The sequence below is a fragment of the Gymnoscopelus braueri genome (genome assembly GCF_963280865.1).
Source record: "Gymnoscopelus braueri genome assembly, chromosome: 12".
NCBI classification, from domain to species: Eukaryota; Metazoa; Chordata; class Actinopteri; order Myctophiformes; family Myctophidae; genus Gymnoscopelus; species Gymnoscopelus braueri.
The window spans coordinates 49,155,913-49,183,141 of NC_137614.1; the positions used below are offsets into that span (position 1 = coordinate 49,155,913).

At 41.3% G+C, this 27,229-nt stretch overlaps 1 protein-coding gene across 1 annotated transcript in view; it reads right to left on the reverse strand.

The window, feature by feature from the left end:
* Window positions 1–3,843: 3,843 nt before the first annotated feature.
* LOC308096206 (DNA topoisomerase 1-like) overlaps window positions 3,844–27,229 on the reverse strand; it is a 53,696-nt gene continuing 30,310 nt past the window's right edge. The window contains exons 13-21 of the mRNA XM_080443540.1: window positions 21,682–21,826; window positions 19,259–19,402; window positions 18,171–18,356; window positions 15,232–15,300; window positions 14,304–14,418; window positions 12,815–12,942; window positions 11,760–11,854; window positions 10,097–10,246; window positions 3,844–5,335 (exon numbers count right to left, since the gene is read on the reverse strand). Of these exons, the coding sequence (XP_080299666.1) occupies window positions 5,233–5,335; window positions 10,097–10,246; window positions 11,760–11,854; window positions 12,815–12,942; window positions 14,304–14,418; window positions 15,232–15,300; window positions 18,171–18,356; window positions 19,259–19,402; window positions 21,682–21,826 (1,135 nt within the window). The 3' untranslated portion in view covers window positions 3,844–5,232. The remainder of the gene's footprint in view (window positions 5,336–10,096; window positions 10,247–11,759; window positions 11,855–12,814; window positions 12,943–14,303; window positions 14,419–15,231; window positions 15,301–18,170; window positions 18,357–19,258; window positions 19,403–21,681; window positions 21,827–27,229) is intronic.

A 27,229-nucleotide genomic window follows, 5' to 3' on the forward strand; every position in this document is an offset into this window, starting at 1 on the left:
CAGGCAGGCTCTATTAGCTCAATGGTAAAAAATGTCAGCGCTTGTGCAGGAAATCGTATTCAAATCCGGGGTAGAAGAGGAAAGTTACATAGTGCAGCTTTAAAGGTTTAATGACATTCATGTTTACACCACATTCAGAGTCTTTGTCCTGGTCCTTCAAACGTGTACAAAAAGTTTGAACTGAAAATTCCACTCCAGTGATTCACTGTAGGTGTTTTTCTCTCACATTTCTAAAGCCTTTTCAACTGCAATGAAAAAAAAATCTTTGCCTGCGGGTGTCGCTGGTGAGGGATTTTGCCTGTCAATCATCGCCTCTGCTCCGCCCCCCCAAAGGAAAGGATAGGGGAGGGGAGGGGCAAGGAGGAGAGTGGGCGGGATTAATCGACTGTGACCTCACTGTCGAAGGGCCAAGCTCAGATTACTTTTCAGCCTAATTATTCAGAAAACCCCAGACCACAGAAAATCCACTGAATGTTCAAAGTTCAGATTTTTTGGGTGTAATTGAGGTCATAAAACCCCCAAAAAAACATAAAAAATTAAAAAAGTGAAAATGAATGTCATCGAACCTTTAATATAGGCTATCATAATGTAGAAATACTCTGTTAAAAGTAAAAGTCCTGTATTCAAAAATGTTCTCGACTAAAAGTACATTGGCATCAAAATACAGCACCAAACGTAAAAGTGTTCATTATATATTTGTATTGTATATGTTATGTATTGTTATTATTGTTATTATTATTATTATTATTAGACGTCAGTTGATGTATGTTTTGTATTAATAATCTAAATCTGCAAAGTAACTAGAGATTAAAACTGTCATTTATCTGTAGTGGAATAAAAAAGATACAAGGGTTTAGGTTCAGGCATAGTTTTACTGAGGTTACGTTTAGGCAGGGCCGGATTAGCACTATGTGGTGCCCCAGGGCGACCTCAAGTTGCCGAAATCGTGCACTCGCGCGAAAAATTGGCGGATTTTGTTACGTTTCTTTTTGGTTTTTGGTTACTTTATTTCGGTTTTAGGGTTAGGGTTATGTTAAGGTTATGTTATTTAATTCTTATAATTTTTATTTTTATTTTTAATTTTTTGGGTGCCCCCATTGGCTGGTGCCCCAGGGCACTCGCCCCCAACGGCCTATGGGTAATCCGGCCCTGCGTTTAGGAATACCTGGTGGTGACTGTTCCGAGGTCGCCGGATCGACCCGGGAGAGCGTGTTTTGGGGCGAGCGTTCTTGTATTCGATAATAAGTATCAACTTGATACTTATTATCGAATACAAGAACGCTTGATACTGTCAAATGTCAAAAATGGAAATAATCAAGTAAAAGTACCTAGGTCAAAAATGTTTGCACAAGATTTGTCTTTCACACAAGTGCTTATTTACGCCATAATGACATAAGACCCGATTACATAAAGATGTTAAACATTACCTTACCATTGCCGGTCCATACCAAGAATTGTTCACGATGCACACACAGTCAAATACAATATTCTGCACCACAAGCCAGCAAAGTGCACTCATTTACACTGTGTTGCACTGTGTTCTATCACTGTCAGTGCACCAAACCACAAGGTGCTCTCGTTTCTTAACCATAAAATATACCGGCCTATTTAGCTCATGTTCTCATCCGTCTAAGTCAGAGGTCTTCAACAGGGGGTCCGCGACCCCTAGGGGGTCCGCGGAGGTACTGCAGGGGGTCCGCGAAATTGTTGTTTGATTAAACAATATTTTAGTAAAAAAAAAGAAAAAGAAAAAAAACTTTTCCCCCCCCCAAAATGTCAAATTGTCTTTAAACATAACATGAATCCATAGCAAACAGATAAATGGAGGCACAATAACATGGTATGTTTATACATTTTGTAGAGATTTTTTATTTTGCACACCTACTGGGGCAGGTGCGTATAGGAGCAGGCAATATAAAACACAATTGTATACATAAATATACAATATATGTGGTAGCCCCCCTACCCTACGAGGTAGGGGGTCCCTGTTCCATCTCCCCATCAGTTTGGGGGTCCCTAGCCTGAAAAGGTTGAAGACCCCTGGTCTAAGTGCTTTTTCTTTTTGTAAATATATTTTTTGGGGCTTTTCTTGCCTCTATTGATAGGAGCAGCAGACTGACAGGAAATGGGGAGAGAGATGGGGGGGGGGGGTGGTGACACGCAGCAACGGTCGTCTGGATCGGGAGTCGAACCCGCGACGCCACGTCAGGCCGGTATACCAGCCCAGGTGCCCAGGCGGTTACGCCAGCCGTCCGGGGCCAGTGTTTTCTTTTTAATGTATAGTGTCTGGTTGGCTGGAAACCTCATATGTCCAAAACTATTACCTTTCAGGATTCTAATTCAAAAATAGCAAAAGTATCAGATCTTACAAGCTCGAAACAATTGTGGATCTGCTACTTTTGATATGATCAAGTAGGACGTTAATTTATATTAAAAAAAGTAAAAATGTGTATATAAGAGGTTTCTGCCCGACAGCATCGATATCTTAAAAGGGTTGAATTTATAAATGATAGTGTCCATTTCCTCGCTCGTGCTAAAAGTGAAGTCCTTCCCATCATTGACAATTGGATGACACCGACCTCCACAATGACCTTACCACTGGCGTCCCTATTTTGGTCACATTTTCTAACCATTGTGACACGTTGAGCTTGTGTACATCTGCTACTTGTCGTACAACAAAGCATAACAGCGTAACAGGCTTATTACCAGTGGTGGAAAAAGTACTCAAATGTTTTACTTAAGTAAAAGTATCAATACTGCAATGTGGAAAAGTATTGGTATAAAAATATACTAAAAAGTACGAAAGTAAAAGTACTCATTATGCAGTTTTCAAATGTATAAAATGTAACAAATCTTTTGAAAATAGCAGATCTACAAGCTCACAATGCATTGCATCACAACGCATTGTGATGACTTCTTAAGTAAATGTACTTAGATACTTTCCACCAGTGCTTATTACTTATCTTGCTGTATACTTGAACTGGCAGCTCTCACACAAAAGCAAATTGGGGGTGAGTGTGTTTTGGGGCAGGCGTTCCGGTTACCTTTAGTCCAGCAGATCACTGCTATTACGTAATGCCAATTACGTAATGTCAATCATTATTCATTCACCCTAAAAGCTAATTGATATGACAGAAGAACCGAAGAAATAAAATACACAAACAAAACAGGAACAAGATCAATGTTTTATTCTAAAAACTACAAAGCCCAAAAGCAATTTAAGCAACGATGAACAAAAAACAAGGGGTTGTGCGTTAAAATGGTCTTATGGCTACAAGTGTTCATGAAAAGGTTAAGTTTGGCTGTGAGTTTCACATAAAAATAAAAATAAACCCAAAGAGGACAACTTTCACCTCACTGACAGCAGTACAAAAAATAATTATAATAATAATAATCACACTCAATGACGGCTTTCTGACTTTCTTTTTTGGCAAAACCCACATCCCTTCTCACGTTACTTTGTCCTTATTTTTCCGGAAGAACAGTCTTTCATCAGGTCTGACAGGAAACGCGTATTACTGTGATATCACCATTTCAAGTAACAAAGAGGAATGTTGTACTTGTTCTTTTAAAAAGAAATAATGTTAAAAGTGACTAAAACACAAAAAAGTTGCATATAAACATGAAGAGCTTTCAGTCAACAGTGGCAAAACGGAACACTTTTCTTTTTTCTTTTCATTTTTACAAAACACTGAATAATATTCACCGGAAATGACAATAAATATATACATCCCTGAAATAAAACATTAAAAATCAAACTACATAGATGGAGAAAAAAAAAGGGACAACATTCTGTGTTTTAACCACTTAAAACCTTAAAACTTCATTCCCAGGGTTCTTCACTAGGTCCCCTCCTCCCCCCCCCCCCTACACCAAAATCTCTTCACCGACAACAGTCGATCCAAAAGCTTGGACATAGTCTAATTTTCGCCGAATGTTCGCCTATCGTGACGTGCCCAGAATAGGGACGCTAGGGTTCGAAGTGGTTAATCGTTACATAAGCATAGTGCTAGGGTTCAATATTCGCGATGGCTCTATCAGGCTCATCATCACACTGGATTTCCACTCATACCCCATTACCAACCTCTCCCTCCGCTATGCAGCTCCGAGATGAGGTTCCACAAAGCTGGCTATACCGGAATCGGTAGAACACCGGGCAAAGGGTCCGTGGATTACCTTTTTTCGCCACATCGCATCCAAAAACTAAAGGTGGTCCCCTAATTCTACAGATGTTTGAGGATTTTGCGGAACCCTAACCTTTTTAGAACGGGGCGAAACAACTGCTTAAATCGCTTATTCAGTCAGCCTGTGGCCATGTTTTCCCCATTGTAGCCGACCCGGGAGCAGTACTGGCACCTGACGTATAGGGGGTTCTTCCGGGTTGAATGTGGACCCTCATCTCGGAGCCGTATAGCGGAGGGAGAGGTTCGTAATGGAGCTGGACTTCCACAGGCTTATTAATTCATTGTATTATTTATTTCTCACGCTCTCTCTCGCACGCACGCACGCGTCCACCACGCCCACCACGCCCATTCATCTCCTTCATAAACGTGGCAATTCATTGATTTATTAATTTATTATTCTATTACAATATAGAATTTATTTTTCAATAAATCTTGATGGCTTACAAATTTGATTACAGACATTAACAGATCAAAAGGTAATACTACTGTTTTTGAAAGTAGATTCAAAAGCAGCGGGGTAGTTAACTCACTTCCAACTACATTAACACCGCTAAATTCTTGCCGTGAGACACCCGCCTGTCTTCTTGGCGGCATGATCAATTTCTTCGGTGTATTTGTCCTATAAATCGTCTCTGTCGGGTGGAAACCTCATATGTCCAAAACGGTAACTTTTCAGGATTCAAATAAAAAAGCATCAAAAGTAGCAGATCTACAAGCTCGAAACGCGTCGCTTCGCGCCGCGTTTCGAACTTGCGGATCTGCAACTTTCGATGCTTTTGTGTGACACTGTAAAACACAAAAAGTTATAATATGGAGATAGGAGGTTTCTACCCGACAGAGACAATATCCACGGTCAATCAGTATTTACAGCATCATAATTCTTCTGCTGTGTCTTTCCTCTCTCTCCCTCTCACCCCCTCCCCCCCACCCCTCCCCTCACCCTCCCACACAATGGGCCTCATTAACATAAACTACAAACAGTTCTACGATCGAAAGGCGTGGGTGGGGGAAGAACGGGGGAAACAACAAAAAAAAACGATTAGCGGGTTTAGAACTCGTAGTCCTCCTCGGCCATGTCGATCGCCCAGGCGAACTTCTCTCGCTGGGTCTTGTTGTAGATCTTCTCGATGGTGATGTCGTACTTTTTGCACCTGAACAGGAGCAGAAGAGACAGGGGGTTGGTTCAGTGAGGCCTGCCTGCTCCACACGCACTAGGGCTGTCAACAAAATGTTCCATATTCGAATATATATTTGAATATTGAAAATAAATTTGAAAAAAAATGGGGATTTTATTTTTTCTATGGTCGCCTGTAACATTACACAGCAGCTGGTCTTGTGAGAGCACAGACAGTGTTGCCAGATGTTGTGAGAGAAACAAGCAGACAGGTCTACGAAAACAAGCCCAAAAGTAGTAACTAAAGGTCGCATGATATTTAAAATAGCCGATCTGCAAGCTTGTAGATCTGCTATTTTATTTAAAAGAGGGAAAAAATGAAAGAAATTGAAATATTTAGAATATTTTTGAAAATGTTTAACTACACAAACTGTACACCCAAATACAAAATATTTTCTGGTGGATAAATACATATTTATTTGGGGGTCCTTGACAGGTACTAGACGACAAACCCAAATATGCAACTACAGTTTAGAAACAAGCCCCAACAAAAACTATATTTATAAGCGACTTTACAGAAAAACAAGCCCAAAGTCGCTTATAAGAAGCAGACATGGCAACACTGATCACAGAGCCATCAGTTGAGAGACAGCATCCAGCTTCCTCCCCTCTCTTGCTTGCCTCTCTTACATCAAGTGCAGCGTTGTGCTGCACTTGATGTACACCAGTGGTTCTCAGACTTTTTCAAGTCAAGGACCCCCCAAAATGATATATTTATCATATGGGGACCCCCCATATGAGGGACCCCCCATATGAAAATGTTTTGTGCCAGGGACCCTCAGGAGAGAAGATTTGAGTGAAAAATCATTGCTGAACTACAAGCTCAAGACGTTGTGTGAGCTTGTGTACGTCTGATATTGTTTTGAAGATTTTCATTTACAAAATCAATTATTTTATTTAAATAGATCATGATCTTTTATACGTTTCGCTCACAATGCGACACATTGTGAGCTTGTAGATCGGCTATTTTCAAATGGCCGAAATGTATATAGGGCTGAAGTGGGTAATGTATGTTTTGTAATAATAATCAAAATCTACAAAGTAACTAAAGTTTTCAAATAATTGTAGTGGAGTAAAAGTACTACAATATTTGCCTCCGAGATGTAGTGGAGTAGAAGTAAAAGTACAGAAAATTGGAAATACTCCAGTAAAGTACAAATACCTCAAAATTGTACTTAAGTACAGTACTTGAGTAAATGTACTTAGTTACTTTCCACCACTGGACTGATGGCTGGCACCATCGATCGAGACAGTTTTTAACTGTTAGTTGCTCAACCCTGTTATAAACATACATTCAACATGCACACGCACGTTCAACTTCAAACACCATGTGAGTGTGGCAGGCAGGTTCCCATGCACCGCCCACCGCATGGGAACCTCATGCCTTTAGGCCAGTGGTTCTCAACCTTTTAAGGACGCGACCCCCCCCAAAAAATAATCATATTTGAACTGGGGACCCCCCCCCCCCCCCCCCCGACAAGCACAGTTGGAATTGTAGGAGTTGAGGCATTACATTTAGTTTGACTCGGTTCCACAGATGAAAATTGTGAAAATAGCCGATCTAGAAGCTCTTTCTTTGGTAATATTTGAAAATTTGGCCAATGTTTGACCATTTTTTATAGTAGTTTGTTTATACTTTTGACGCAATGTGAAATTCATTTCAGAGGTGTTAAAATGTCTTAAAGGGATAGTTCACCCCAAAAAATACTTTTTTTCCTATCAATTAGTCACCTCATGGAGACTTTTTTTTCTTTTTTTCAATAGCCAATTATAGCCAATAATTTGATGACCAGCGGACCAGTAGGCACAAAGGAGACTCTTTGTGTCTCCTACCGGAACCACTGCCGGTCATCAAATTAATGGCATAGGAATGCGAATTAAAAAGAAAAAAAATCCATGAATTCAAGTCTCCATGGGGCGACTAATCGATAGGAAAAAAAGTCATTTTGGGGGTGAACTATCCCTTTAAAAGGTCCTCATATTGTCACTTTAGAAATGTGCAGATACCCTGTATAGTGTAGACACTTACACTGTATATGCTGGTTTGTTTACTGTCGAGTTGAGAAAACAACGTTGCACATTAACCCATTAAGACCTGGAACGCATCTGTGTCACTTTAGATGTCTTTGGCTATTCAAAAATAGCAGATATACAAGCTCATAGCGCGGCACTCGAGCTTGTAGATCTGCTATTTTTGAAAAATCTTGAACTTTTCTTTTTTTGATTTTTTTCAAAAAACTGATTTAGAAAACATTTTTAAGAATCGCTTCAGGTCTTAATGGGTTAAGCTAATCATCTGGGACCCCCCCCCCCCCCCTAAAAAAAATCTTTTGGGGGGACCCCCCTGGGGGGTCCCGACACCACTGCCTTTAGGCCTCCTGCATCCAGGAGGCAAAAACATAGAGCATTCCTGCATCCATTGTGCACGAGGAGGAGGAGGAGGAGGAGGAGGAGGCAGCAGCGCTCCATAAATAGCCGTGGGCCATGGGTTAGGGAGGGAGGTGGAGGGCGGGGCGGGACGGGCGGGCGGACGGCTGGGCCGTTCCCCCTGTTCCAGCGGCCTAGCCCTCCATTCAGCTCCATGGAGGACATCTCCTCACCCTGCCTTCCCACGTGGAGGAGGAAGGAGAGCATTGTGTGTGTGTGTGTGTGTGTGTGTGTGTGTGTGTGCAGATGCCTCACTGAACTTCAGAAACAAACGCTATTGTTCCTCCTCGCACTTTTTTCCCCCTCCTACTTATTTGACTTGGTGTAGCTGTGCTGTTTTTGGAGGTTGTGTTATTTTGGCGTCCCACTCACTGCTAGGTTTGGTTTTCCCACCTCGCCAAGAGCCTTTCCTGCCTTTCTGTCAACTGTAGTATATCATTTTCTGAACGTTCTTCCTCCTTAATCTCTTATGACTAGTCGCTGCCTAGCTCAGACAGTGGTGTGAGCGTGTCAGACACACACACACACACACACACACACACACACACACACACACACACACACACACACACACACACACACACACACACACACACACACACACACACACACACACACACACACACACACACACACAGAAGTTCCAACTTATTCCCTCAATCACAGGGAAAAATTAGGGATGTTCGATGTTGACGATATCGATATCAACCGATACCAATATGCTGTCTTTTTCACCAAAAGTCAACTAATTGTCAGGTAACAACACCACCACATATCTAACAAAATAAAATAGCTATAATATAAATATAAATCTAATATAATACAGTGATGTTGTTTGGTTTTCAATAAAGTGAGTCCCGGGACTCACTGGTGGTCAATCACTCAAATCAAAACAGTGGGTGGTTTTTACTCATTTTCACTCTTTCTCTTGCTTCAGCACCACCTACAGCAGTGGTTCTCAACCTTTTCAGGCTGGGACCCCCCCCCCACCCTGATAAGCACATGGAATTGTAGGAGTAGAGGCATTACATTTAGTTTGACTCGGTTCACCAGATAAATATTGTGAAAATAGCAGATCTACAAGCTCACAACGCCTCGCAGCGCGAGGCGTTGTGAGCTTGTAGATCGGCTATTTTCACAATGTTTGCCTCTTTCTTATATTATTTGACAATGTTTTTATAGTGTAGTTTGTTGATTAGGCTACTTTTGATGCATGCAGGCTATATATATATATATTTGTTTAGGTATTAAAAAAAGTCTTAAAAGCCCTTAAATTGTCACTTTACTGTCATCTGGGGACCCCCCAAAAATCATGTCCCGACCCACAGGTTGAGAACTACTGACCTACAAGTATGACCAATTCTACTGCATGAAAGGTGTCAATTACGGTCATCTATTCATCATGTATATATACGTACCAGTAAACAACTCTCTGGTAGCCATGGAAACATGGCCCCCCTGTGGTGTTCTGCCAGGAAACTCACACGTTCACACTTTCATCTTTGTGCAGAGGTGTGAAGGTATGGTTGAGACTTTACTGGTACATGCTGAATATATTAACCATAATTGACACTTTTCATGCGTTTTTTTTTTTGGTTTATTGAGCCTTACAAATAAAAAACAAAAGGGCCCTACCTTAACCTTTAACCCTAAACCTTTTTGGCATTACATTTATAGTTCAAAATAGTTCAAATAGCCGATCTACATCGACTTTGTGAGCTCGAAGATCGGCTATTTGATTTTTTTTTTAATGTTTTTAAAAATAGTAAAAAGAATACCAAAAGAAGTGTAGGCATAGCCTAAGGCAGTGGTTCTCAACCAGTGGTCCCTGGACCACCAGTGGTCCAGGGACCACCAGTGGTCCAAGGACCACCATTGGTCCTTGAGAAGTTTCACAGGTGGTCCCCAGCTAAATGATGGAGAGTTGGTAACCAAATGGACCCTTATAGATCTTTAACTCTTGAGAACGTAAAATGAAACCAAATGGACCCGGTTTCATTTCACGCTCTTACGAGTTACATTATTGTTAAAACATCTGCATTACTTACTTGAAGAATTGTTATTTTTGTATCAATGTTGTATCAATTTTTGTATCAATGTTGCCTGTTATCTTTCCTAATGGTACCAACATCAACACAGCATGGAATTGTGGACAAAATCCTATCCAGCGATTACAAAATATCCTAAGTCTTGGGTCTGAGAGGCTAAAATCTCATCAAACGGTGGTTCTGTGGCTCAAATGCACCAAATAAATAATGGACCTTGATATGAAAAAGGGTTGAAAAACCACGGATGTAAGAAGGTTACCAACCATGCTACGGAGATGCGTGGGTCCAGGTAGTTGAGCTTGGACGTGCCCAGAGCGATCTGCTTGTTCTCCTCCCTGTCGGTAGCCTGCATCTGCAGCTTCATCAGCTGCTCCTCTATCCTCTGCACCGCCTTCCGTTTCAACTCCACAGTCCTGAAAACATGCCGCACAGATAAAAGAGGGTCCATTTGGTTCCATGTGTACAGTATACACTCCCATAGTTAACCCATTAATCCATTAAGACCGGGAACGCATCCGTGTCATTTTAGATTGTATCCATATACTTTGGCTAATGGCTATACAAAAAATAGCAGATATACAAGCTCATAGCACGGCACCGAGTGCCGCGCTATGAGCTTATAGATCTGCTATTTTTGAAAAATCGTGAAAATGTGTGCAAACCTTTGAATATATATATATATATTTTTTAAAAGGATCTACACCATGAATTTAAAAAATAATAATAATATTTAATATCATATTGTTTATGTCCCTCAAACGTTTTTCAAAAGGTTTGAGCCTAAATCAAGCCTCAGATATACTCATTCCAACTAACTTCTCTCTGGCTTATAAAGCACTTTCACCTGCAATACCACATTGTCCTGTTTGGCACGGGGCGCTATTGAGCCAGTTTGTATGCATGTTATCTCCTGGTTCTGTGTGGAAAAAGTAAAAAAAAAAAAAAAAAAAAGAATGTTTTATTTTTTTTGGGGGGGGTTGGAACTGAAAAACGGGAGGGATTGCACCCTGACGTGACGTCACGTCACGTCAGGGTGCAAATCAGTTCGGCCTGTTTTGAGACCAATTTACAGAAAACCCCAGATATGCTGTGAAAGCCTGAGTGTTCAAACTGGGGTATTTTTTGGGATAGAAGAGAGGTAGGGGAGACCAAAAGCACACAAAAAAGAAGAAAAAGTTAAAATTCATGGTGTAGTCCCTTTAAAGCAAACATTTGTAACACAAATCTTTGCTTCTGGGGGTTCCCTGGAACACAATATTTTGAGATGGGGGTCCGCGGCCAAGTACATATCATTTTGGGGGTCCTTGACATGAAAAAGTTTGAGAACCACTGCCTTAGAGACGAGTAGATAAACATCGACAGGCATATGGAATCCATATGCCTGTCGATGTTTATTTCATGGCGATACGATACGATACGATTCAATGATTTAAAATCGATACAGTAACTATTATAAGTATAAGTATTATTATGGATATAAATAAGTAAACACAGTGATTCTCTGGCAAAAACATGGACATTGTATTTGAACACATATGGACAAAGCCGCACCTTGACATGAACACAGAGAATACACATATTTATCGATAAACCAAATGTAGCAATATGTAGTAGTACTTAGTACTTAGTACTTAGTATCGATAAAATCCATTATTCGCATTGCAAAACGATTTGATTATTTGCACTGAAAAACAATTCGATACGATTATATGCATTGTAAAACGATTCGATACGATACAAAGACAAACGATACGATATTTTGCTGTTTGCATATCGATATAGTAGATCGTTGAAAATTTAAAATCGATTTTCCGATGCAGTTACTATATCGTTACACCTCTAATATGGATACATAGAAATCTCTATTGACCAAACTGTCGGACAGACCTGTCTAATGGTGGGTGGAGGAGTCGTGTGAGGCCTTACTTTTTGCTCCTCTCATCATGTGAGGCCTTGTGATCGGCCTTGGCTGCTTTCACCTGCTTCCTGGCTGCAGACAGTTGGATCTGTTTCTCGTCGATCTGCAGATCACCATAAAGTACAAAGCTATGAACATTAAGCTACGAGCGGCTCATTTTGTAATTACCAGTGGCGGAAAAAGTACTTTTTTTTTACTTAAGTAAAAGTATCAGTATAGTAATGTAGAAAATATCATGTTACAAGTAAGAGTCCGGAATTCTAAATTTACTTGAGTAAAAGTACAAAAGTATTGGTATCAAAATATACTTAAAGCACAACAGTAAAAGTACTCATTATGCAGAATGTCCCATTTCAAGCGTTGTCTCATCTGATCGACTTCAAAATCATGGATTAAAACAAAATAAAATGGCACTGCTGGAAACATGTTGTTAGGCCAAGTCCTAATATGCGATTTGAGAAACACATGAAAGGAGCACACTAGCGCTGTGTGTTTCATAAACAATTACCACAATATGTAGAATTATGGTGTTTTTTAATGCCTTTATTGATAGGATAGTAGGTTGACAGGAAATGGAGAGAGAGATGGGGAGTGACATGCATTTTAACCCATTAAGACCTGAGGCGATTCTTAAAAAAAATCTAAATCTAAGTTTTTGGAAAAAAAATCTAAAAATATATTTTTAAAGATTTTTCAAAAATAGCAGATCTACAAGCTCATACATCTATGAGCTTGTATATCTGCTATTTTTGAATAGCCAAAGAAATCTAAAGTGACACAGATGTGTTCCAGGTCTTAAAGGGTTAAAATGTTTTTCTAATTATAAAAAAATGCCTAAGAAGATTAAGCATAAGGCATAAGGCACCGCACAAGATAGGACCCGTTATACTGCAGGAAAAAAATCTATTTACTCTCTTAAATTTGCCAGAGTGATGTTGAGCCCACTGGCATGACACCCTGCAATCAATGCCATCAACATTACCGTTGGCGTTGTTATATACAGCATTTAACGTATAGAGCATTTCTAATGCAACAGAACGGGAACGCATCATCATGGGCTTACCTTTGTCTGCAGGTTCTGCATGGACTTCTCAAAGGTCTTGGGTTGCGCCCTCTGGTGGTTGCAGAGGATGGCCACGGCCCGGTTGGCTCGGTTGTACGACAAGACCTTAAGCGGGAGGCTGTCTTCAGCTAATGACACAGACAAATACAACCAATGACACACACACACACACAAACATCTTTTATAAATCATTGCCGTTGGGCAGAAACCTCTTATCTCCATATTTTAACTTTGTGTTTTTTCTTAACACATCGGGTGCCAAACACGGTCTGAACCGTGTTTTCTCAGAGTAGCGCTTCGGTGCCGAACACGGTCTGAACCGTGTTTTCAGTCTTTTTTTTTTTTTTTTCACACAGGAGGGGCTGGAGCAGCTCTGGAATCACCCGTGGCGATTCTGAGAAGGAAGGGACAGATGGATCACCGTGTCAAAAAACATGGCTCCCATCCGCTTCCGTTCTATCTCCTTCTCTAAAACCCCTATAACTCCGAAACTTTTTACGCTGGGGAAAACGACTCATTTTGTATGCACGATCGCTCCGCCATTGTTACTCGCGTGAGAGATGTTATCGTTCCAGGCGTTAGCCAGGACCATCGGGCAAAATGGAGGCATGCTTTTTTTTCACATGGAAGGCACGTCGTGGAGTCTACAGTTTAAACAGCGCTGCGCAGCTCAACGGTGAGATTTCGGCACCGAACGTAATCTGTTATTATAAAATGCTGGCACCCAATGTGTTAAATGAATGCCTGACTTGATCATAATACAGCGTCACACAAACGCATCTAAAGTATCAGATCTGCTACCTTTGCTATTTTTGAACTTGAATCCTAAAAAAACAAACAGTTTTGGGCATATGAGGTTTCCACCCGACAGAGAAGATATCTCTTGCTCCCTGCAGAGCTACTGACATTTTGAATGTTTGGAGATGCTTTAGCATTTATGCACTGTCATTCGTCGCACTGTATCAATGATTGGAGATGCTTTAGCACAGGGGTCTTCAACGTTTTTCTAAAAGAGAGATGAAGCAGGGTCCCCCCACTATACATTGTTATAAAATAGTGTTGCAGATTAAACTTTTTCATAGATTTCATAGATAGCTTCATCATAGACTTGTTTGACACTTTATATTTTCTTGGATTCATGCTAATGTGTATTTCCACAGACAGTTAACCATTTAAACCGTCAATATTTAGTCAACTTGACTGTCGGCTCTGTACTTGGTCTGTTTTTTTCCCCCTCTACACCAATTCTCCGAAAATAGCCGATCTACAAGCTCACAACGCCTCGCAGCGCGAGGCGTTGTGAGCTTGTAGATCTGCTATTTTCGGCTAATGTTCCCCATCACATTTTTGGCAAACCCTCTGTAGTTACTCAGAGGACCCCCTGTTAAAGACCCCTGCATTTAGCATTTAGCATTTATGCTAATATGGTCATATTCTTCATCGCAAAACACTGCGTTTGAAGGGTGGATGGAGGCCCGCCATCACTTACGACAGGTGAGCTCTTTGAGCTGCTGCTGCAGGGTGATGGAAGCGTTGTAGGTACGGAACACCTTGGCCGTCAGCCCGTCCATCAGCTCCTGTAAGTGCTTGTTCAGAATAGAAGTCTGGAGGAAAAGAGGGGAGCGGACGGGGTATAAGAGAGAGAAGGAAGAAGACGAGAGGAGGAGGAAGCGAGGAAAGACATGTCCGTTCGTCAGTGGTGTAAAGTAACTAAGTACATTTACTCAAGTACCGTACTTAAGTACAATTTTGAGGTACTTTTACTTTACTGGAGTATTTCCAATTGTCTATACTTTTACTTTTACTCCACTAACCCTCAGAGGCAAATATTGTACTTTTACTCCACTACAATTATTTGAAAACTTTAATTACAAGTTACTTTGCCGATATAAATTATCACGTTATAAAACATACATTAACCACTTTAGCCCTATTTTATACCTAGGCTATTTGAAAATAGCCGATCTACAAGCTCACAACGCGTCGCATCGCGACGCGTTGTGAGCTTGTAGATCTGCTATTTTCAAACATTTTAGTACTTTTACTTTTGGTACTTTAAGAACATTCTGATCAATACTTTTGTACTTTTACTCAAGTAAATTTTGAATTCTGGACTTTTACTTGTAACAGAGTACTTCTACATGCAGTATTGATACTTTCACTTAAGTAAAACATTTGAGTACTTTTTCCACCACTGGTGTCGACACACAATGACCAAAGTGCTGAACATCATAATAAAACAGCATAAAAAATGTAATAGACAGTAAACAAAAAGTCTAATAGACAGTAAACAATTAACACAGAACACGCGTGCGCGTGCGTGTGTGTGCGTGTGTGTGTGTGTGTGTGTGTGTGTGTGTGTGTGTGTGTGTGTGTGTGTGTGTGTGTGTGTGTGTGTGTGTGTGTGTGTGTCTTACATTGAGTCTGTCAAAGAGGTCATCCTCGGGCTGTTTGTTCTCCAGGAACAACTGAAGGTTCTTAAAGACCTGAAAATGTGACAAACAGACAAAGAGTCAGTTATAATGTGGTCATTATATAGAGGCCAGGATGCAATGTCACATTTCTGCCAGAGGGGGCGGTGACACTTCACTCATGTTTCGGGAGGAGACGAGCACAAGGTGTTATAGTTAGTACACAGTGGTGTGTGTGTGTGTGTGTGTGTGTGTGTGTGTGTGTGTGTGTGTGTGTGTGTGTGTGTGTGTGTGTGTGTGTGTGTGTGTGTGTGTGTGTGTGTGTGTGTGTGTGTGTGTGTGTGTGTGTGTGTGCGTGTGTGCGTGTGTGTGTGTGCGTGTGGTGTTTATGGGGGGGAAATGTGTGGGTAACAAAGTGTTATTGTTTTGTTTTTAAGTGTGTGTGATTGAAAAGAGAAGTTGTCCAGTGTGTGTGTGTGTGTGTGTGCGTGCACGTGTGTGCGCGTGCGCGTGCATGTGTGTGTTTGCAGGAAACAGACCACCCCATGAGGCCTTGCTGACGGAAAGCCTTTAGGGTCTAGATCACCTGTCTGTACAAACATCCTCCTTTAAACACACACACACACAGGTTTGTATTACTATACGTGTGAGGACATCAACCTTTTTGGACCGTGACTTTTTTTGGGGATTTTTTTTACTGTAAGCTTAACCCATGAAGACCTGAAGCCGATTCTACAAATGTCTTCTAAATCCCAACAGTTTTCTGAAAAAAAACGTATGTTTCTCTATCAGTGGTGCTCAATCTTTTTCATGTCAAGGACCCCCAAAATTATATTTATTTGGCCGCGGACCCCCATCTCAAAATATGTTGTTCCAGGGACCCCCAGAAGCAAAGATTTGAGTTAAAAATGTTGGCTTTAAAACAATATATATTAAAAGATTTGCACACATTTTCACGATTTTACAAAAATAGCAGATCTGCAAGCTCGTAGCGCGGCACTCTGTGCCGTGCTATGAGCTTGTAGATCTGCTATTTTTGAATAGCCAAAGTGTAAAATAATGCTTTTTTTAGCTCAAATCAAAAAATGACAGTTGCGTTCCAGGTCTTAACACCTTTACCGCCGGGCCCGTAGTTCTACGGGCCGTTAAATCCAACGGTTAAGCGCCGAGCCCGTAGTCCTACGGGCTGCGGTCTTTTCGCGCATGCGCGGTCCGGGTGCACTTTCGGAATTTTTTTGATCCACTTCCGTTTCCGGTTTGATGACAGGAAATAGAATTATTTGGGATCCGGTTTCGACGATCACGCCCGCTCCCATTCTACAGACGAAACTGAAACTCAATTCTCTTCCTGTAGTTTTTTCTCCTCGCATTTCACTGTTTAACGTAATCCGCTCTAACTACAGTCATGGAAGTCCGTTTGACACGCGGTCTTCACTGGGAGATACAGGGAGATCTCGCGGATGTAAACAGACCGTTAGAATTGTAATACTAGTCATTAGGCTACTAATAAAGACTGAAGTAATTAAAGCGGGTCATGTTTGCATGTTTGGAATTGTAAACAGCTGAAATCAATAATATATCAGTATTCCCATATTAACCTGCGGGCCGCATTAAGTGAAGGTGGGGGGCCGCATGTGGCCCCCGGGGGCCGCCAGTTGCCCATGTATGGTATAGAACCACTTACGTTTCTACTTCCTATCACAGCCGTTTGTTTACATTCGCCAATGCAGCGTGGTTCAACAGCTCAGATTCCCCCCGGGTTTCCCGTTTACATGGAGACGCGAGGCGGAGCGTTTTCAAAGATTTCCACTCTGGAAGGGGTTCTCACTTTGTTGCCGTCTAAACCAATGGTTCTCAACCTGTGGGTCGGGACCCCCCAGGGGGGTCCCCACATGATTTGGGGGGGGGGGGGTCGCCAGATGACAGTAAAGTGACAATTTAAGGACTTTTAAGACCTTTTTAACACATTGATTGCCTAGATCGAGTTAACTAGTTTTTACATTTTTTGGGGAAAATTCCACAAGGGGCGACCTAACACAGCTTTGGAATGATCGATCGTCTCTCAGAGAAGAAAAATGTGGATGTGACATCATTCCAAAAAACGTCACTTCCATCCGCCCCAATGATGGGATTTTCAGAAAAACGGCTGTAACTCAGTTTCTTTTTTTTCCATTGAAAACCACCCGTTTTCAGCGGACCAAAGCTCCAAAATGGCGGATTGCGGTTGGAAACTTGTCGTTCCCATGGATACACAGATCCTTCTGTCTACTCACAGGAAACTTTTTCCGTGTGTTTTTTTTACACAATGTCGGTTCCACGGCGTTTCAAATATCATCGGATTGAGGTAATTATACGCCGGCACGGGGATAGAAAACTATGTTTAATATCTTGGCAATCAATGTGTTAATACCTCAAAAAAGAAAGAAAATAAAAAAAGACCATTACTGCATCAAAATTAATCAACAAACTATAAATACTGGTTAAACATTGGCCAAATTGTCAAATAATAATAAGAAAGAGGCAAAAATTATGAAAATAGCCGATCTCTACAATCTCACAACACGCGTTGTGAGCTTGTAGATCGGCTATTTTCACAATATTTATCTGTGGAACTGAGTCAAACTAAATGTAATCCCTCAACTCCTGCATTCCAAGTGCTTGTCAGGGTGGGGGGTCCCCAGTTCAAATATGATTATTTTGGGGGGGTCCCCAGTTTAAATATGATTATTTTGGGGGACCCCAGTTCAAATATGATTATTTTGGGGGACCCCAGTTCAAATATGATTATTTTGGGGGGTTGCAAGTTCAAATATGATTATTTTTGGGGGTCCCGGCCTGAATGAGGTTGAGAACCACTGGTCTAAACGGACGGCACATCAGATTTTTTATGTTGCCTTTTTCTCTAGAGAGCGCCGTGGTCCAAACGTTGGCCTCTTGTCTCTCACCCGTTTCTCCACAGGGATCTTGTTGTAGTAGCGGATGGAGTCCTTCCCCAGGAAGTCGAACTCCACCACGTACTCCTTGTCGTCCATCTTGGCGTGCAGGTTGATGTGCTCCACCCTCAGGGAGCAGCAGCCCACCGTGTCCGCCGTCTCCCCCTCCTCCTTCTCGTTGCCCGCCCTCAACGACAGCTATACACACCGCACACACACACACACACACACAAACCCTCAGTGTTAATTTTGAGTTAACCTATTTAGACCGGGAACGCATCTGTGTAACCACTTTAACCACTATTTTATACTTAGTCTATTCAAAAATAGCAGATATACAAGCTCATAGCGCGGCACCGAGTGCCGCCCTATGAGCTTGTAGATCTGCTATTTTTGAAAAATCGTGTGTGCAAATCTTTGAATGTATATTTTTTAAAGATTTTTTTTGCTCAAATCTTTGCTTCTGGGGGGTCCCTGGAACAACATATTTTGAGGTGGGGGTATGCGGCCAAATACATATAATTTTGGGGGTTCATGAAAAAGTTTGAGAACCACTGATATTATAGCAACATAAGTTTTTTCAAAAAAACTGTTAGGATTTAGAAGACATTTGTAGAACCCCCAGAAGCAAAGATTTGAGTTACAAATGTTCACTTTAAAAAATATGTATATTCAAAGATTTGCACACATTTTCACGATCTTTAAAAAAAATAGCAGATCTACAAGCTCATAGCGCGGCACTCGGTGCGATTAACGATTTCATTGTGTTTGACCATTGAACATTGGGACATAATGAATACATTTTTTATTTCCGTTTGCCATTCAGGCTTCGTAACAAAGAATTGCACAGGGTAGATATGACAACTAACTTAAATACACTTTAAAAAAAAAAAAGCGGAAATAGCTGATCTACAAGCTTAGTCGATCAGCTATTACTGTTTTTTTAATATTCGGAAATGTGATTTTTTTTTTAACATGGAAACGATTATGCAAAAATAATTGCGATTATCTCAGATAATTGCAATGAAACGATTATGTAATAATTGTGACAGGCCTAGGGGACACCGGTCAACAAGTATAGAGGGTTTTAAACTGTTCACCTTGTCTATGAAGTAGAGAGCCACGGCTCTCTGTCGGATCCTCATCTCTTTAGACTTCCAGTCGTCTCTGTACCCGGAACGCAGCCGGTCCACACACTTCTTCAACCGCCTCGCCGTCTCATACTTCTGCCAGTCCTTCTCCCCCTACACACACACACACACACACACACACACACACACACACACACACACACACACACACACACACACACACACACACACACACACACACACACACACACACACACACACACACACACACACACACACACACACACACACACACACACTTTAATTATTTATTTGAATCCACAAATTAATATTAATTTACAAGGAAACAAGTTAGCTGTGGGTGGAAAAAGTACTCAATAGTTTTACTTAAGTAAAAGTATCAATACTGCAATGTAGAAATACTCTGTTACAAGTAAAAGTCCGGAATTCAAAATGTACTTGAGTAAAAGTACAAAAGTATTGGTATCAAAATGTACTTAAAGTACCAAAAGTAAAAGTACAAAAATGTTTGAAAATAGCAGATCTACAAGCTCACGATGCGACGCGTTGTGAGCTTGTAGATCGGCTATTTTCAAATAGCCTATGTATAAAATAGGGCTGAAGTGGTTATTTTATGTTTTATAATATCATAATTTATATCTGAAAAGTAACTAAAGTTTTCAAATAATTGTAGTGGAGTAAAAGCACAATATTTGCCTCTGAGATGTAGTGAAGTAGAAGTAAAAGTATTGGAAATTGGAAATACTCAAGTAAAGTACAAATACCTCAAAATTGTACTTAAGTACAGTACTTGAGTAAATGTACTGTACTTAGTTACTTTACACCACTGTTAGTTAGACAGTTCATGGACACCTAACGGTGCGTTTTAACAGCGGGCGATCAGCGGGCGATCAGGATAGTATTTTCCGGAAGTGCATTATATGTCTATGAGAGCCGGCGACTACTGGCGATAGGGCGAAGTGGGCGGGGGGGCGATGAAAGATGGATTTTCTTTATCTTTTGGACGATGTCGCCGGCGATCGCCCGAGAGTCGCCCGCTGTTAAAACGTACTGTAAGGGTACATATAGCACCTTCTCCTCCACACAGACAAATTGCCTATAGCGGCTGAAACAAGAGCAACATTTAGCAAGTTGTTTGGCTCTGTTCTTTGTCATGCCAGCAATGAATCAGCTTTATTGTCACATCAATGTTCAGGCCACTCGTGGTGAGATTATATACATGGAACAGGCTTCCAAATATGAGTATACAGAGTCTACATTCTGTACCCAAAGTTTGTTATAATTCTAACTTTCTAAGTAACAGTCTACTTCTACAATTAGGACCTCCTTGTGACTGGTGTCAACGAAAACAACATCAGGTGCACTGCTAACAACACGTTGTGAGTTTGTAAAGCTTTTTAGTTTTTTTTTTTAAGCTTTTATTTTCGCTATTCCTTATACGATGAAGTATCATCATAAGATTTGTATCAGGACGAAGGCAAGAGAATCAGAGAGAGAGGTCCTTTCCGGACAAGTTCATTTCATTTGTTTATTAACCCTTTTAGACCGGGAACGCATCTGTGTGTCATTTTAAGATTTCTTTGGGCTATTCAAAAATAGCAGATATACAAGCTCATAGCGCGGCACTGAGTGCCGCGCTATGAACTTGTAGATCTGCTATTTTTGAAAAATCGTGAAAATGTGTGCAATATATTATATATTTATTTTTGAAGCCAACATTTGTAACTCAAATCTTTGCCTCTGGGGGTCCCTGGAACAAAATACTTTGAGATGGGGGTCCACGGCCAAATATTATGGGGGTCCTTGACATGATAAAGTTTGAGAACCACTGATGTAGTAACATAGATTTCTTTCAAAAAAACGTTTTAGAACGATTTAGAAGACATTTTGTAGAATGGGCATCAGGTCTTAACACATTGGGTGCCAGAGGTTTATTAAAATATTATACGTTGCCTGCTATTCTTCCATCCACTTACGTTGATATGTTTCGTGCTGTAGAAGCCCCGACGCGGAAGTGCATGTAAACAAAGCGTGCGTGCGAGACGGCGGAGGGTCCCGACTAACGCCTGGAACAATAATATTTCTAACGCGATCCTCCATTGCAGAGTGATCGCCGATCGAAAACGGCTCGATTCCACCACGTTAAAAAGAAATGGAGATATTAAGCTTTTAGTCAAGGAGTTAACATTGGAAAGGCCAACCGGAAGAATTTTTGACATGGATCCACATCCGGCCTCTCCTTCTCAGAGACTCCTTGGATGATCCCAAAGTTTCGTTAGAGCGCCCCACGTGGGCCCCACGTATAGAAATAAAATTGGGTCAAAAACGGTCCGGACCGTTTTCGGCACACAATGTGTTAATGGGTTAAAGTTTATTCAGTGCAGAGGAATTCTATTCTACTCAATGTGTACCTTGATCCTGGAGCTGGGGTTGAGCATGATGTACTTGATGGACCCCTGGATGTTCTCCGTCCAGGACACCAGCCACGTCACCTTGTTGTCGTGACGGACCTCCTTCCAGCGGGTGCCTGGAGGGGGCTTGGGGTGCTTGGAGTCCCTGTAGGAGGCAAGGCATTAAGGCAAGGCAGTTTGATTTGTGAAGCACATTTCAACAGCAAGGCAATTCAATATGCTTTATTAACACAGAACATCAGATGCGACGGGACACGGCATAACCCCACGTTTAGTGACAAATGACAGCAGGAATAGCTGATCTACAAGCTTACAACGCGTCACGAAACTTGACGAAACTATTTGAAAATGTGTGAACATTTTTTAACATGGAAACAATTATGACGATTATGCAAAAACAATAAAAAGAAATCGATTAGACGATTATGCAATAATTGTGACAGGCCTAGGTCTGGATGGTTCATCATATCGCACAAGATCAGAGATCAGTATTTTGGCCCTAAACCATTCAAAGAAAAATAAACGTTGCATCATCCATCATGCACTCTTCAATAAGCCACCGACTCGCTGAAGGAACTGAGTCCCCATTGTACCATTATACAACAGAGAGAGAGAGGAGGAACGTCTAAAGTGAAAGAAGAACCAGGGATGAACAACAGTAAGTACAGTATGTAGAAGAGGCCAACATGTCCTCTCTGGGTCATGTTATTGTTTCATGCACAGACTGAACGCTATGGGCTGCACTAACAGGAAGATGACCTTTGACACACTGTATGTAACACTGTGTGTGTGTGTGTGTGTGTGTGTGTGTGTGTGTGTGTGTGTGTGTGTGTGTGTGTGTGTGTGTGTGTGTGTGTGTGTGTGTGTGTGTGTGTGTTTGTATTACAAGAATTGTGAGGACCAAACGTCCCCACAAGTATAGTAGAATATGAGAAATAAATGTTGTGAGGACAATTTTCTATGTCCTCCCAAGAGAAATTGTTATTTTCAGGTTGAAAAAAGATTTTTAGAGATACGTTTACGAATAGAAAAAGATTCAGGTTGGGGTTAGCTTTAGGATTGGACCTTTAGAGGTTAGGGTTAGGGGGTTGGGGTTAGATTTCCCCCTATTTTATACTTAGTTGTGCGGCGATGTCAAACACTGGAATATAGCCGATCTACAAGCGTAGACACGTGCAGCGCGACACGTTGTGAGCTTGTAGATCTGCTATTTTTCGGCTTTAAACTTGAGGTTAAAAATGCCCCCAAAAAATCTTAAATCAATCATAAAATCGGCTTCCTAAAGTGTTGATGTCCTCACAAGTATAGTAATACAAACGTGTGTGTGTGTGTGTGTGTGTGTGTGTGTGTGTGTGTGTGTGTGTGTGTGTGTGTGTGTGTGTGTGTGTGTGTTTGTGTGGCCAATACACTCTAGCGGCATCAATCAGGTGCACCAGGCACTTGCAATGGGCCTGGTCTTCAAGATACTCAAGGGACCAGATGTCCATGTAACTGTCTAACTACTTCAAATGTGGAATGCCCGACCAACAGCCATCAAAACGTGTGACTCCTTCAAAACCACCATAAAAGAGCACCTGTCTGCAATTTGCAACTGGTCCAAGACAAGTCTTCTAGCTTGCCAAAACTCTTTGTACAGTATGTCTTGATGAATTGAATACACAGGACCACAATGGAAACAAGTCCTCAGGGCTTTTTTGTGTTATATATCCTTTTAGTGTTATTGTATAACTGTACCTCTGTACTATTTTGCACTCCAAACCGAACACCCAGACAGAGATTGGCCTTAAAACACAAACACCACAAACACGGAACGCGTGCAAAAAGCTGAACAGAGAATGATCCCGGACTGGTACTATAAATAACTCTGAGCAATCACAAACTTGGCAGTGAGAAGATGGAGGGGGCGATAAGAGAGGAGGAGGAGGAGGAGGAGGAGAGGGAAGGAGACACGTGGTGGGACAGAAATAAAGTACAGGAGGGACAGAGAAAGACAGAGGGAGGGACGGGCGGAGGAACGAACAGGGGAACGTAACAATGAGGTGGGGGGGGGGGGGGGGTGGGTGGGGAAGGGGCCAGAAAAACAGTATACAGAGTGTAGTCCTGGTTTCACAGCTGTACCTCGCAGCTCCTTTTGTTATTTCCTCTTAATCCAGTGGTGTGTTCTACTACCGTGCAGTGGTGGAAAAAGAAATCAAATGTTTTACTTAAGTAAAAGTATCAATACTGCAATGTCGAAATACTCTTACTTTAGAAGTAAAAGTCCGGAATTCAAAATTTACTTGGGCAAAAGTACAAAAGTATTGGCATCAAAATGTACTCATTGTACCAAAATGTACTAAAATGTTTGAAAATAGCAGATCTACAAGCTCACAGCGTGTCGCGATGCGACGTGTTGTGAGCTTGTAGATCGGCTATTTTCAAATAGCCTATGTATAAAATAGGGCTAAAGTGGTTCATGTACGTTTCATAATATAATAATTTATATCTGAAATGTAACTCGTAACTAACGTTTTCAAATAATTGTAGTGGAGTAAAAGTACAATATTTGGATCCGAGATGTAGTGGAGTAGATGTTAAAATACTGAAAACTGGAAATACTTCAATAAAGTAAAAATAACTCAAAATGATACTTACACAGTACTTAAGTAAATGTACTTAGTTACTTTCCACCACTGCTACCGTGTTACGCTCTATACGTAGTGTGACCTGCAGAAAATGTTCGTAGCCAAGCGTATCCATCCAGAAACCATCCGAGAAAGCGTATCTGATACGCAGGAGGAGGGGCTGGGGGGGGGCAGACTTCAGTTCAAATAGCCTTTTTCATGTGATAATGTGGTGTCTGAGGTGAAGGCTTATGTGTGGCTATTGTCTTGAGGTGATAATGACCGCTGGCCGTTGGAGTTATTCACACATTAACTACTTAACAATAGAGCAGTTTCCTCATGCATTGAAGGAGGCGTGAGCTCAGTTCTAGGCTCTCCCTAGGCTGGCAGAGGGAAGTAGCGCCCAGGATTACATAGGCAATTGGCACTGGATGAAAAAATGGGTTGCAAAATCGTGGGATAAAAATGTAATAATAAAAAAACTCTCAAGGTCCTTACACACCGGGGCAATTTTTTTCATGCGAATAATACGTTATTTTTTTTAACCTTATAAAGTCAATCCAAGCTTCCACACCAGTTTCGCGGAGCGAAAAAAGCGTCTTTTAATTATTCGGAACGAGTCCGAATTTTGCGTATATTCGCACATTCGCCGGTGTGTAACCGCCTTCAGAGTTAGCGAATGGATAAATGAACAGGCATTTTGCTGTGCAAGGGAGACAAAACCCCACACAGAAATACATGCCAACTCCAGTGCAAAACAAAAACACTACAGCTATCTTTGACCGACTCAATCAGTGATGATCAGGAACAATGCAGTAGCTCCAATAACCCATTAAGACCGGGAACGCATCTGTGTCGTTTTAGATTTCTTTGGCTATTCAAAAATAGCAGATATACAAGCTTGTACGAGCTTGTATATCTGCTAAAATCGTGAGATTTTGTGCAATTTAGCCGATTCTACAAATGTCGTTTGTACAGTTTTTTTTTAAAACTTATGTTGCTGGTTCTCAACCATTTTCATGTCAAGGACCCCCAAAATGATATGTATTTGGCTGCGGACCACCATCTCAAAATAATTTGTCCCAGGGACCTCCAGAAGCAAAGATTTGAGTAAAAAAAATTGATTTAAAAATATATACATTCAAATATTTTCGCAAATAGCAGATCTACAAGCTCGTAATGTGCCGCGCTATGAGCTTGTAGATCTGCTATTTCTTTAACAGCCAAAGTATGAAATAATGGTTATAGCTGAAATCTAAAATGACACATGATGCATTCCCGGATTGAACGGGATAAACAACATCCATGTAACATGTTGTGCTCTCAGAGTGGAGACACGGTGTTCACAACCTACTTATGCAACATGTGTGTGTGTGTGTGTGTGTGTGTGTGTGTGTGTGTGTGTGTGTGTGTGTGTGTGTGTGTGTGTGTGTGTGTGTGTGTGTGTGTACATTCACCCACAGGCAGCCCACAGTCACACCATATGACCTACAGTAGTACAGTACATGTCTGTCTGTACAACGGTAGACAGGGCCTCCTTGTGGTCAGAACGCAGAGCTACACCCATACATATGTTTTACACGGAGCAGCAGGGGCTGACACTTCCTCTTGCGTTCCAAGCTGCCACCTCTCCATGCTTTCCTTTAACCACATAATCCCTTGCGTCACATCGTTGGCCTCGTAGCATAATTGCCTAACTCATATTTGTAAGGTTTTCAGGAGAGACAAAACAAACCAAAAAAACACTTTTTGCCTAAGGGCCGTTTCACACTGGATCCGTTTTCATTGAAAACGTTTCCCAGATCGAATGCTGGCCTGCATTCACATTGGGCATAGATCCTATCGCACCAGAGAACACATGCATATACACCCCCGATCCTACAGGTGGCGGCATGCACATAGTGTTTCCCCTGTGGACACAGACGTCATCAACTATGCGACAATGTTTGTGCTGGTCGCGCACAAATATGCGTTTAAATATGTTGAAAGCAAGGGGGCGGAGTTGCGGCTGGTGAGAGAGTCTGAGCGCACTGAGGGCAATGAGCGCACAGAAGTCAGAAGGCTGTGTTGTTGACGGACAACGGATGCACGCTTATGAGAAACGACAGAAATAAAACCTGGTGAAACACTTGTGTGCATTAGCGCAAGATGAGGATAAAGGAAACATTCAGTCTAAATGTCCAGTTTGCTAACCTTCACAACTACTACTAGGCTACTTTTGTATTTGAAACTTTAAATTGCTCTAAATATGATAAACTTTCACGACAGCTTCAGTACAAAAATATATCATTTATGAAAAGGCAACTATAGTAGCCTATACAGTGAAGTCCGACTGAATGACTGAAACCTTGTATTGTGAATTGTACTTCCATGTACTGTTTCTCATGTCTCATGTCTAAATAAAGTACATCAATCCAACGTCTTTTCTTTTTTGACTCTCTTGGTGTGGGGATTATCTGGCACATGTATGTATCTGTTATGAAAGAGAAATTGCATCATGAGTGAAACAGCTATAGTCCTTGGGAAACTATAAACCTACGTAGGCCTACATCTAAATGAGTTACCATATTTACTTACAAATTTCAAATTACAAAGCCTTATAAGCTATATATTTCTGGGATGCATAGTAGCTGAAACTCCACAAGATACCCACAAGATATACTATATGCGCTGCTCGCGCACCTGAAATGCGCGATGAAACATTGCGCCAATGTTTCATGACTGATAGACATGAAAGAAGGCCCTTCACAGCTAATAGAGAATTTTAAATTTTAAGAATCGGTTCAGAATTGAATGAGTAAGTTGATTATTATTTCAATTCTTATGTTCCACCTTAAGAGTAATATGCATCTGCCCACCTTAAGTGCGCAATGCATTCTGGGGCGTTTTCATTCATTCAGTAGCACCGGCTAGAAGAGCAGTGTTTTTGTTGGCTGTTTTTGTCG